Source organism: Callionymus lyra, chromosome 5 (genome assembly GCF_982586985.1).
Source record: "Callionymus lyra chromosome 5, fCalLyr1.hap1.1, whole genome shotgun sequence".
Classification (NCBI taxonomy): domain Eukaryota; kingdom Metazoa; phylum Chordata; class Actinopteri; order Syngnathiformes; family Callionymidae; genus Callionymus; species Callionymus lyra.
Window position 1 is genome coordinate 32,252,041 of NC_141822.1, and position 14,238 is coordinate 32,266,278.

The 14,238-nt window shown below is 37.5% G+C and overlaps 1 protein-coding gene across 2 annotated transcripts in view; it reads left to right on the forward strand.

Annotated features, from left to right (window-relative positions):
• The first annotated feature begins 9,560 nt into the window (after window positions 1-9,560).
• LOC148080351 (nck-associated protein 5-like) overlaps window positions 9,561-14,238 on the forward strand; it is a 93,969-nt gene continuing 89,291 nt past the window's right edge. For both annotated transcript variants that reach the window (XM_087792027.1, XM_087792033.1), the window contains exon 1: window positions 9,561-9,639. In XM_087792027.1, the coding sequence (XP_087648153.1) occupies window positions 9,562-9,639 (78 nt within the window). In that variant the 5' untranslated portion in view covers window position 9,561. The remainder of the gene's footprint in view (window positions 9,640-14,238) is intronic.

Genomic DNA, 14,238 nt, shown 5'->3' on the forward strand with positions numbered 1-14,238 from the left:
TTTGACCCTCAAGTTATCTCAGGGTCAAGGTGACCTGAAGGCCAAATACAAATGTGTTTGAGCTTATGAGTCAAAATGAACAACTTCAGCCACTGCATATGCATTTCTCACTAGACCCAGAAGCAACACAAGGAATACCACAAACACATTTATTTTAGTGCCTTTGGGTCATATTGACCCTGAGATAACGCAAGGATTAAGATAAATTGATCAACTTTCTCTTGACTTGAAATGCGATTAGCAGTTTTTGTGTGAAACCTATATCATGCTCGTTTTTAGGTAACTTGACAAAGGGACAAAAATGACCCTGAACTGCTTACAGATGTGCAGTAGCATACTTGTTTAAAATGAGAAGTGAACAGCAGCACAGGCCTATATAATTCAATTTGGTCACACACCAACATTTTCATTACTCTAATGTACTCAACCAAGTATAGATGAAGATTTATTTTTCTATATATTTATTTTTTCATTTCCAATATATAATAAGGATGCACCAAAATGAAAATTCTTGCCTGAAACTGAAAACCGAAATTCAGATACCAATGCCAAAAATGATGCTGGTACTTACTTCCATAAATATTTCTGTGTGCTTCATCAGTAAAATAAAGGCAGTGTAATGTCTTAATTACAAAAAATGGCACTGAAAATTCAACAATGCACAATATAAATTTAAATGAAATTTAAAACCACATTTTGTTGTCAAACTGAACCATACTTGTGACTAATGTTCAGGCCAGTAATGGACTATCCTGCTGAAAGATTATTGCCATTATAAATTGGAAAACATTTTCACAAAAAAACAGTGAGTTTAGATAAAGTGTACTTGTAGAATTACTAAAAAAAAGAATATTTTCTGCAGTAATTCTGGGGATGGGGCTCAGATAGATAACCATATAATGAGCTTCTCTTCTGCCTGACATATGGGAATGTTTTGAGGGACAGTTTTCTTCCTTCTCCACACAGGCTGTTTGCATCCATAACGTCCTGGATCGTTTCTTGTGCACGTTCCTTTATTTCCTCATACGAATAAGGAACTTTAGAACTTGGATCAAGAACGGTTGCATTGAAGCGCGAAGAATCCAAATAAATCTGGGTGAGGCATGTGTTGTCAGACATGTTGGGCCATCAGCATTTGTGTCATAACAACATCCTGTTTAGGCCATGTTCTTTTGGTGATTAAAGTCTTAAAAATAGCCCATAAATACTTCCTTGTCTTTCCAAGGAAAGATTTTGGTGGTCGAAGATTCAGAAAATAAAAATGTATTTAGCTTTTACATGTAACGAGAACACAAACGCCTACATGGTCATACAGTACTTCCGTCTTCAGAGTCTATAGAAAACATCATCATTTGCCTCATGGCTGTGCAATGCAATTGCTCTAAAAAGCATGTATGTTAAGTCATCAAACTAACCAGATGGTGATAGCAGAGACTTAGTCAGCACTACAGATGTGTGCGTACAGCTGAACAACTGGGCTGTCCAATTTCACCGGGTTATGCCGCTCTCGCAGGCAGCAGCAGATACTTCTAACTGGGGCAGCAAAGCATTACATAACGCCAGTGTTGCTGGGTTGATTTTGTGCCTCTATTTATTTTTATCATTTGATGGCCGCCTCCGGTTGATATTCTCTTCGTCATGCAGAGACTTGCATGGTGAGCCCAATGGCCGGGGACGGTCCGTTGGTGAGAACGCTTAACTAGGTCAGTGTGCAACTGCAACCTCTGCAGCTCCATCTAATGAAGATGGATCAACAGACGATTGATTATGCAGATCAATACTGTTATTCAAGCCTGTGGTAATCTGTGTCACCACAAATATGTCAGAATATGTATTTGAGTTTGGATGGGAAATTCACCAGTGGGTAGTATAGGATTATAATTTAATCCTGTTTTAAGGCTTTTCATGCTAACAAAACTATCTCCAAACCCTTCACACATACTGGTTTGAATATCATACAAGCTCACAGAGAATGAGTAGAGCAGATATTGGAAGTCCTATTTTCTCTTAGCCAAGTTTGCTAATATAAAATAAATCTAAAATCGTGACCAATGACGGCCCACAAGTTTTCATAGTTGTAGTGATGACGCAATGATCATTAAGACTGCAATGGATGTTACTCTCTCCTTTTGACTTGTTTTCCGTTCCAGGTTGAGAGACTGGTAAAGGGCTAGAGCTATCTCACATTCCTCTTCCTTTTCTCGTGTTGAGCACCGACCCAAGGATTATCATCAGTCAGAACACATCCGTGTTTTCTCATCCACACCCCATTTCCTGTTGACATTTTGAATATGTGGCGGTGCAATCACAGGGCCGAGATAATTGATGTCAAAGAAGGCTTAATTGAAAACACTCACAAGGGAGGGTTAATAATCAAGGGCTTCATATAAGTGATTAAACGCTTGCTGCATGGCTGAGCTTTGCACTGAACTGTCGTGCGGTTGTTCTTCCTGTTTATCAACAACGTACTTTGGGCTTTGCTAAATCCCAGTTGCTTTTTGTCAGGCTTCCTATCAAAGCTACCTGCTGTCCCGCTGCCATGATGTTTCCTTCAGAGAGTCTAGAAATGTATATCTCTCGAAGAAACCAGACGACAAACAACTGAAGTGAGTTTTCACTTTAACTGATTGTGGGAAAGTCTCTAGTAAAAACATACGTTTATACATATTATTGATGTAGATGGCATCATATCCGAATCTTTGATCAAAGAAAGTGCAAGATCTGATTATAAGTTTAAAACTCAATACCACCAGGTTATCATGATGATTATCTGACAGGTCATCGTTTCCAGTGCACCTCTATGTTCTTATCTTGCTCGGTCATTTTGGAGATTTAAAAGAACGATGCCAGACTTATTCTAACTCCTAAAAAACATCTTTGGTAGAGCTCACAGTTCCGTTCGTATCAGCCTCCTTTTGTGAAGATCACACGCAAAACATATCTGTTTACGTTTTGCGAGTAAAACATTTGGCGTAAACACTAGAATACCTGATGCATTATGCCTGTGGCAGACAAACCTACTGCTGTAGAATAAGCCGCCAACATCAACTTGTAAAATTGTTCTGATAATTGTCAGACCTGTTGAGACAAGAGCTGTCTGTTTTTCCCATCGTCAAAATAAAATGCCTCTCCATTTTTATTGGAGCAATTATACAATATTTTACTGCTCTCTGGACCTAATTGCTTGAAATAGCTATAACACATATTGGTTTGTTACCTTGCACAAATGTCTTGCCAGTGCATAAACTTCAAGCATTTACAAGCGTAAATACACCTTTTGGATTAATGGTTGATTCAACTTCGCACGGGAACTTTTGGTATTAAATCTATTTAAACTGTTAAAACCTCCATATGTGCCACTCTTGCCTTTACAGTTTAACTTCAGAAAATACTCCCGAACTGTTTTAGTTTGCTAGTGTGTGCGCACAAGAGTCTCAACTGCTGTTCAACAGTTTTAATAACAGTTTTTAATAATGTGGCAATGCACTTTGATTTAACGTGTTCAAAACTCAGTCCCTGCCACTGCAGCTGAGGGACCCATAAGTAGAAAAGCTCAATCTCTTGAGATACATTACTAGGTCAAGGTAAATGCTTTTGTTTATTTATTACAGATTTATTAGACTTTCGGCAACTTTCCAAAAACACCATTTGATGATTTCATGTGCACAGTGGATGTAAAATCACACTGTGTGTGTACAAACTATCTTTCAGTGAAAGTGAAAGTGTGGAAAACTGCAGTCCTAGAAATAAGTTGATTGTTTGATTGTTTGATTTATTTTCCCCCATTATGACACCAACACTGCCAGGAGGTTCTAAAAAACTTGTACTTTGTTGTTATTCCATGCAAGTCAGCCTCCAAGTCACAAAAGTTTGTTCTATGATGCAAATCTTTCTGCTGTCAAAGTATGTCAGTATTCGGGTCATTATGCCAGCCCGTATAATTGGATGTCCATTTTCATGTCATCCAGTGAGAGTCTCCTTTGTACTCTTTACGCTGGGACGGGACAATTATAGACCCTTGTTCTCCAACCATGGAGCAGATCAAAGATGATACAGAAGCTGCATGCAGTTGGGCTCACATGTGACCATTCCTACACATTAGTGCCTGAACCAAACTGTATTGACATTGTGGTTTCCCTCAAATAACTCCCTGCCAGGAGCACAAAAGCCCTTTGAGGGACCTCCACTCAGCCTGGGCCAAAAGAAAGAAGTCCCACCTCTATCTGCTGATGTTATCTGTCCAAAAGACTAAACAGTATTGTGAGCTTAAGTGTGTACTTGTTGAGCTCATAGTCATACAGTTGAGACCCATCTTACCTGTACAAAGCTGCTTTATATTTTTACCTTTAAAAGTTGTACTAGTTTTTATCAAGGACAGTAATTATTTTACTCTTGAATTAAAATAAATGTGTCCTAAACCAACCATCACACTGAAGTACACATACTTAAGTATATAGTTGGACCCCTTGATTTTACTTTAGCAATTTCTCTGTTGCTTACCTTTACAAAAACTTCCACAAAAAGGAGAGCTCTTGTTTTCAGATTTCAAATGAGCATTACAGCAACAGAATTAATAAAAATTTACAAAAATATAGGCGTCTACTTAACAAACATACACAGCGGAGCTAATATGTGTATTTATTAAACACTTTTCTTAACAGTAGAAGAAGATCCAGACAAGGTGTTCCTGTGCCAAGAAGAAGATTTAATCAGTTCTTTAAGTAGTTGGTTTGACAATATCCATGTGTGTGCTTCAATGACTCTATAAGGATAACACCTCAAAGAGATATCTCTGCCGTGAAAAAAGGGATTATGAGTCATAACCTATTTCTTTTGTCCTTTTGTTTGTATCCTGAATATTTGTAACTACTGATCACAGGACAAAGACACAAGGAACAAACAATTAAATATGACAGTGCGAATCATATTAATCCCTCTATAGTCTTTGACGCTCTTAGCGTCACCCTTATTCTGAAATATAGATTTCTTTTACTTTACTCATCAAGTCTTTAATGTTGTGTTAAATGTCCTCCCCTAACACTTCCACGCCTCAACTGGCATCAGTTGTCTATCAGGGGCAACTGGTTAATACTCCTATAAATCTTCCTTTACTCATTCTCTCCATTTATCATTTCCTAGAACTCTTGTTTTCTTGCCATCCCATCCTTGATCAATCTTACCTGCTCATACTGCTCTCTGTGTGGCTATCCTGTGTGGATCATTCTTCCTCACAATCCACTGTCAGCCTATGAATTTGACCTTAACATACAGCTCCAGTTCTACTGTCTACACTCATCCTCTACTAACATAATCCTGATCATTCATAAACACCATATCACTTTCTAATAGGTGTTAAATAACTCTAACACATGCTGCTCAGTGATGGGTTGATACGGTTTTCTAAAGAAAGAGGTTGACTGGTACAGAGTCATGATTTTCAAAGGCCAGAAGTCGACCATATCTGTTTTCAAACCGTGGAGGGTTTCATTGAAATAGTGGCTCACGGAGTTCCATCTAGTGTTGTAGGAAAATGAGGATGAGACATCATGAAACTTAATCATCAGTTTCATGAAACCCGTCAATTGTGTTACCAAAATCAAAATTGACAAAACACAAATATATTTAATATTCCACAAGCAACTAATCCACTTTGTTTAAATAAAAACTATTAATATGATGTGGAGTCTAAACTGATACAGTTGAGTTGAGTTCGGGCCAAACACAGCAGGAAGAAGAGCCACACCATGCTTTGGCATGATGAACCAGCATTTTAATCATGTATCGGTGCCTTTGGAAGTGTTGACAGTTTGCTTTGGACTGCACACTTGCCAACATTTACAACAACAACACACACTGCACCCTCTTGACTAACTAATCCTTTTCCGAGTATAAATTGTGAACTGTATTTCAGATGTTGCACCTTATCAAATCCATGTAAGCCTCCATAATTGATGTGTTTGGGGTGTAAACCTCTACCACATGTCAGTGTCCATCTGTTGCCATGTCTGTTTATCACCTACAGATGAGTCCCACCAGTGAACCCCAGAAAAGTAGCCAACAGGACTAACAAGATTTGATGTGCAGATTAGGGTCCCAGTGTACATAAAGAGGAGGGGCTGCATCTGTTTTTAGGAAGAAAGGCTTGCTCCTCATTTGCATAAGGGGTGGGACAAGGATGGGAGAATCCAGTTGATGTCAGTGTCTTGTGATCACTTATCCCTGGCAGACATGTGAGCCAAACACTCGGCTCTTAGATGAACCTAATTATATGAGATCTGTAGAGTAGATGGTTCCATTATTACAGCTGTTTAAAAGCAATTGTGACATTAACCAGAGGGTTTCAAAGTGAGGCAACTGGAATGTATAGAGTTTTGTAAATTCCCTAAGATACAGTATTGTTAAAAACATTGGGTCTCATTCACAAAGTGCAACTATATCTCTGCCCAGATTTTCACATAAAGGTTTGTACAAAAAACCTACAACAGATTCATAAAGCACTCATTGATGATGCTGTTAATCATCCTAACATAGCTGTCATACCACCACGCTAAAATAAATGTATGTATGATCTTATGAGATCTCAACAGCTGAACCGCTGTAGCTAAAGAGGCTTTTGGAGGTTCGACTGGCCGTAATCATTGATCTAACTTTAGGCATGTATTGGACAAAGACTTGGCTGGTTCCAGAGCAAATATTCAACATCAAACTAAGTTTACCGCGGTCTGTTAATCTTACCTGTGTATGACAGAGAACGAATCAAAGGTGAAACGTAAATGATTTGACACATGAATGCACAAAAGAAACACTCCAGTCACTTCAGTTGAGCATACTGTTATTTTGGATTATGTTATTGTAGCCTATTATAAGCCTATATTCTTACTTTTTTATTTATTATTTAATAAACGTTCATCAAGTAGATAGAATGTGTAGTCTATGAATGGATTTACATCGATTATTCACAATCAAGAACAAAATCTAGATTTTAAACCTGCTAATTGGCAACTTATTTAACAAAATGTGTTTGTTTTTCAACGTTCAAATTCATCTTAAAATGCATTCGTGTATTGCTCGCATAACAAATAGCAATATGAATTAAAATGTGCATTTCCAAAAATGACAAACATCATTTTAGGCATTTTTTAATTTCCACAACCTCCACAGATGCTCAGAAGCAGGGTTAGCTTTTCTCTCAAAAAGAATCATGAGAAGATTTTTAATGTAATTAAATATTGTGTAAGTATCTATTGACCTTGACCCTGAGATAAGAAGGGTCAACTGTTTGTGAGAAAGAGCTGTTTCATTGTATATTTTGTGTTATTGGTCCAGCAGTACCGACTGAATCCTCCTGCTGGTTCGCGTGCGTTGCAAACATTTATAAAACTAACGATATACAAATCCTGTCAGATGTTATTGAGCGTCTTCTGTTTGACTTTGACCAAACAGAACGGTGTGTCAACATTTACTGACACTGTGGATTTGGATTTTTAACGGCCACCTTAAAGCAAGTTCATAAGGAAAGCTTTGGGAAATTTACAAGAGGTTTAAATAGCTTTTAGGTTTAAATCTTTTGAGTTCATACCGGTTGAACCTGTCCGATGAGTTTCGCAGGTGTTCAAAGGGAGGAGTGTCACTTCCTATCACCTGGTGACCCTTATTTAAAAAAGGTTTACAGGTAAAAGGGGCGGACAGGAATTTTACATATGGTTCTGCCCATTGACTATAGCCATGACTGAACTCCTGCCACTTTTACCTTGTAATTACAAAATAGTGTCCGCTATATATGCTTAAGCATTGAGAAATCCCATTTCCAAGCATTTGTAACTACCTGTATTACAAAAGTCACATTATTTGATACTCATTTTTTAGAGCAGCTTAAAGCATAATCATGAATTATCTTTAATAGTTTTTATTGTTGTGTTATTTTCATCTGAATGCATTATGAAGAACAACTATGGTCAATTTCTTGAACTCAGTTCAACTTTATTTTAAGTGTCAATTCATAACAGATTCACCCCAAGACAGTTGTTTTCCACAATAGTTTAACTGACTGCCATATCTTTGCTGAATCTAATTGTTAATGGTTCCACTTTGCACACTGCCTTCCTGCTTTTACACCTGTCTCAAACAACTTATCTGATTTGACACTTCTGATGTCATAAATTCCTCAGCGAGGCTTGTCCTGGCGCCTGCTGACTGATGACTTCGTAAAAAAACATTTCAAACCTAAACACCACCTGCCAGTCGTTTTACCTCAGGCACAGTGAGAGCAGTAGCTTAGTCCTTGCTCGTCCTTGCAGTGCATGATGAATGTTCAAAAGTTATGCGTCACTTTTTTAAATACATCGGCAGTTACATGTATTCATCCATCATGTGAAACTGCTGCACTCGTGTCAAACTTTTTATTTTTGAAAGTGCAAAATAGTCGCATTTTAAACAAACAATTAAAGACAAAGAATACACCAAAGAGCACATAATGCACAAGACTATGTCGTTTAATTAATTTAAACTGCAAAATAACATGATTGTTGACTGTTTCCACTGCCAGCTCGTGTATATACGTTCATAAGTGTATTAGTCATGTTTTGGATAGTCACTAATAAAAGCACGACAACACCAAGAGTTGTTGTCTCAATTCACTAAAAATTCACAAACAATTTTTGGTTGCTTTCTTCAATACATACAGAAAATAATCAGCTCCAAGATGATACTAGAAGTCCAAAGTGAAACCTCACCTCCTTTTGTGTCTGTTATATTTCTAAGATAGTTACCTAATTCTGTAACAAATTGTTCAACATTGTCCTACAATATAAACAGAGTCAACACTTTCTAAAATGTAGTTTTTCAATGAATGATATATGATCAGGAAGAAGTGAATTGCACTCAATAAGTAACTAACTCTAACTCAGAATCTTATCTTTTCCAATTTTTTGTAAATACATTTTCTGTATTTTGGTTATTTGATATGATAAAACTTGATTCTAATCAGTTTCGTACTAAAATGAATAAAATAAAAATGTGTTAGTTGGGTATGGCTAAGAACAATAAAGGTCTAAACCTTGAGCGACTAGGTTCAGCTATAGAAAAAAAATGTTGCTGATTAATTCCTAAACATTGGCTATTTTTGGTGAAAGCCATGGTTTGAGATTGAAATGTGTTTTTTTTAAAATAGTAAAATAAACTAGTTCTTATGAAATGAAAGAGGGATGAGTGGTTATATCCTGGGATAGTAACAAATACTGATGATACTTTTTCATTTGACGTCTTTGACCCAAGATAATACATTTTGTGTCAGTTTTGTAAGATTTCATCAAGCATTACTTAGTGGTTAAATTGAACACAAGATGCTGTGACTTCACTGAAGAGAGATTGGATTCCAGACGCTTGGCTGTCGTGGCTGAACCACTGCCTGCTGCATCATCATTCCAACTCACACGCACGGCAGAACGCAAGCAAGCGTACAGTAGCAGGCAGCAGCTGAGATCTAGAAAGGCAGCCAGGGCAGGAGAGGGGAATGGGAACATTGGAAGGAAGCGAGCACCAGAAGCGGTAGGCCGAGCCAGGATGAGCCAGTTGGACGACGATGGGGTCGTCTCACTTTGCGGAATGCTGCGAAATGTTTCCCTGTTGGAGCTTCTATCGGTGAGTCCCGTTCTGTCTTCCATCCGTCCGGAGAAATCTAGGGCATGAAGCTTACTGCTCTGATGCTGGAAATAGGTGAGACGGAGCAGAAATCCGACTGATGTTTTTACCAAATTTTTCCAAACTACCTAAAATGCATTCAACCGTATGATAGTATTTGTCCTGGAATAGAGATTCAGGCTTTAGTAGAAAACAAACTTTAATCCCAAGAAACTGTGCGCAAAGGTTTAGATCATGATAAACATAAAGTATATTCAAACAGAAGCAAAAATATTTAAGAAGTTTGTAAAACCATTTGCTCAATATTCAACTATTTTCCTTTGCTCATAGGATTTTTTTTTCTATGCTCCAACACATCGTGCATTTGCGGAGCTGAAGTTTCCAAGCATGTGCGCCGCATCTCCAGTGTACATCGTCATGTTCCATATGTAGGTCAGTGGCCGACAAGCTGTGAGTGTCACTAATTATATGCCAGACTGCTGCTCCTCTCACATCTGCCATACATCTCCAGGAGGGTTGGTTCTGCTTTCCCGACCCGCAGCCTGGGTATGTGTGAAATGGATTTTGACAATTTATTAACTGCACCATTGCAAGTGTGTATGTTGAGGGGGGATGATGGTCTATGTGCCGCCAGGATGTGTGGAACGGAAACTAAAAATAGCAGAGGAATACTAAGCTTGAGTTGTGGTCTCATTTCATTATAAAACCAGCAGTGTATATAGTATATATTAGGTGCGCCACAGATCATGACTGATACAACTTTCTTTTATGAAAAATGTTGTTTATTATCTACTTTTAAATTAGAATAAGTCTGTTTCTCAATCAATCCCCTCTTGATCAGATTGAGTACGAACCGTAATAAGCACAGATATCTAAAAATACCACATTATTGTGGAAGATTTTTATGATTGAACTCGCAGTCCAGCAGAGTAAAGACTGTCTCTGACATCTTGCCTGATGTATTGCTGCGCGGAAAAAGCCAGATATCCATCCACGCTATGGTAATGTAGATCATTTGCAGGCAGACATGATCTGTTTTGATCAAATGGTCACTTTTCTTGTTAAACGCATGGGTTGATATAACATGACTGACTGACCTAATACATACACTGAATTTCTACCATGGAATTTCACCAAATTAATTGTTTAATAAAGATATAAACAGATCATTTGGCAATCATTCAGTATTTTTATCTGGTCTGATCTCGGCGCTGCAAAACCTGCTTATCTGCAGTTACTTTTATGAAACTATACGTTTTGTACAGAACAATGGGCCGGACCACTTAAAAGGGCAAACGTGGTAAACATCCTGTTGATAGACTGATATGTTCCCAAATTTAAAGGTTGTTTATAGATAAGATCACAATGGACCCTTGACCATTTCCCTGCCTCCCAGTCCCAATACTGTTCTTTACTCAAGACTTCATGGTGTTTTGAGAAGTTGGTTTGGTATTACCACGTTGATTCAATCACTCAACATCTCAGTAAACATCCAGTCCTGGTCTCTTTTGTTTTTGTTCACATCTTTCTTTTAACTTTGCTGTACGTGTTAGATTTTTCTAAAATGAACAGCTGATCATTCAAAAATGTATATGTTGATAGAATCTTAAGTAATATTTTTCATTCTAAATATTGTCGTTTACTAATCCACTTAAAGGCCTTGATAAGAAATTGCAGTCCTTTTCATCTGACAAATCTGTGTGCCGGGCTCTGAGTCTCGATATATCCTTGATCTAATTACATTAACAGGAGCAGTGCAGTGACTAATGGCTCGTGGAGTCGGCAGCAGAGGTTGGAGCTCAGAGCAATAGAGGCCTGAGATGCATGATTGCATTTTTCCATCCTGTTACACTCTCTCACTCTTGTGCTCTGTTTGGAAATAACCCCCCCAAACTCATCCCACACACACACTGACCCACTGTGGCTTTTATTCTCCAGTTAGAATGGCTTCCAAAGTGTATTACTGCAGGTTTGATTTAGCCGTAGCATTTCCCAATTACTAGAAATGAAAAGTCAGCGTTATTTGACACAATAGAATTTCCTTCTGTTGTCCGTTTTGCATCCAAACCACATGAAAGCACTTTTAGTATCCCCTTCAGATTACCTGAGCCTTCAAAATAAAAGGCATTTCAAACTGCCCTTGGCGAAGGAACGGACAATATAGACCAAATGAAAAGTCTTATCTCCCAAGACCAAGACATCTGTTATATTTACTTTTTCATTTGTGCGTCAGGGTTGAGAAATGGAAATTTAGCTTTTTAAGTCGGTCTCATATAAGATGAACACACACTTATTGTAAAAACAAAAACTAAAGAAAGTTTATTTAGTAGTCTCACCTTTACTTTTGAAGGGTACCAGGTCAATATTTATCTCTGCAATAAAAAACACCATATGCCGAAGATAAACAATGAATATATGGAATGGAAAACACCATGAATGATATTCCTTATAAAATCTATATATACAGTGCATCTGGAAAATATTCCCCTTTTTACACATTTTGTTACGTTACAACCTTATTTAAAATTATATTAAATTGATCTATTTCCCCTCTACATACTAAACCCCCTTTTTGGCAATGTCAAAAACGATTTTTGAAATGTTTTATTTATTTATTTTGAACCTGGATTCTGTCTGAGCCACGTCAGGATGTCTAGAAGTCATTCCTTCGATATCTTGGCTGTGTGCTGCGGGTCGTTGTACCGTTGAAAAATCAATTGTCCTAATCTGAGGTCAAGAGCACTCCGGAGCAATGTTTCATCCAGGATGTGTCCGTACATCGCTGCATTCATTTCCCCCTATATTGACTGGTCTTCCAGTTCCTGGTGCTGAAAAACATATCCATAGCATGATCACTGTAATGGTATTGACCTGGTTGGGAGTGGTGCCTGGGTTCCTCAAAACATGACGCCTGGCATTCACTCAATGGAGATCAATGTTTGTCTTGTTGTTTCTCATGGTCCGACAGTCCAATCTGTATAATATCCACATCCAATTGGGGGATATTATATAGTGCCCATGTGACCCTAATCGGTGAAAGACGCTTTACAAAAAAAATAAAAAAGATTTACTTCAAAACTAATCAGCCAAAGCTGCATGTTTAACAAGGAAGTGGTAAGCTAAGGTTACAGAAAATAAGAAATGTTGAAAAATATATATAGCTCGATTACTTTGAATCCAAAATAAATGTAAAACAAATGTTTTTAATAAAACTTTAGAGTACTTGTGTCAGCTGTTGAAATATTTAAATCCTAATAAACAATATATAGTAAAACCTTGGATAATACATTTAATTATTTATCATCCTTCTGTCTGTAAAATGTAATGTCTTTACATAACTGACACTAACTACAGCAAATGTGTTTTAGAGATGTTTTCCAAAAGATTGACTGGTTTACTTCCACAAAGGTATTCTTGTTTATTTCTTTTTAAACCTGAAAAGAAATGAAGGGGTCATTAATTTCCCATTTCTCACAACGTTGTGGCAGAATCGCAGAAAAGAAATGTAGCCATTGTTTGATTTTACAGTACGATGGCTGTACTAAAACCATCGTCTCAATATTCAACAAGCCAGACACATCAAGTTTACTCGAAACTCTGCAGCTGAGCAGAAACATCTTGTTGGTGCAGAAAATAAAGGCAGACAGAACTCTGGGGAAAAGTGTGACTGGCAGCGAAAGAAAACAGACAAGGAGGAGGGGCCTTGGTTAGTCTCAAGACTGTCATTAAAATAGAAACTACAGAAGGGAGGTCCCCTGACAATATTCAAATATGTTTTTAAAATATAGTTCCACCTGCCCCACATATTTTATATCACTTACAAAACCTGACACAGGAGGACAACCTTTCAAATTGTCGTTATGAATGCGCTGCCGCTGTATTGTTTTGAGGTGCAGATGCTTCTGAGCCTTGACTGACCTGTTGCTACACAATTGAAACTGTGCTTTTTGCTTGGATGTTTATAGTTATTATGCCTTTTTTTACTGTTTGTTCTTACATCTGGAGGGAAAACAATAAATGATTCATGAACACTTAATTTTATGTGTTTTTTGCCAAGTTCTACCAATATTTACATTAATGAGTGTCTGCATCTGGTTATAATTACAGCCATGTGCGAGTGTTATGAACTGAAGAAAGCTAATTAAAACAAGAAAAGAAAAATATATTACAAAAAACATGAGGTGATTTACAATCCCCTGCATGTTTTAGAAAACTACTAATAACCACTACGAACTTTTAACATCTAGAGATTACCATCTAATAATATAATAGGGCATCCAAATTGGTCTCTTTTAACCTGATATGTATTTTTAAAAAGAAACATCAACAAATTCATATTAAATAAAGTGATTTTATCTTTTTTTTAAGTGCATACCTGCTGGTGTAAGTGTATATTTGGCCTGCTCTGTAATTTGGAGAAAAAAAAGGAAGTTACACGACCTTTAATGCATTATTTGTGAACATAACATGTCTGTAAAGGGTGTAAACAGTCAATATTGTCCTGGACAAATGTGTTTCCTGTGGTCAGTGGACAAAGCGGCTGTCATTCACCCCCTCCTCGCATTGAGAGTGCAGTTTTCTGGCTCACATTAGTTTATG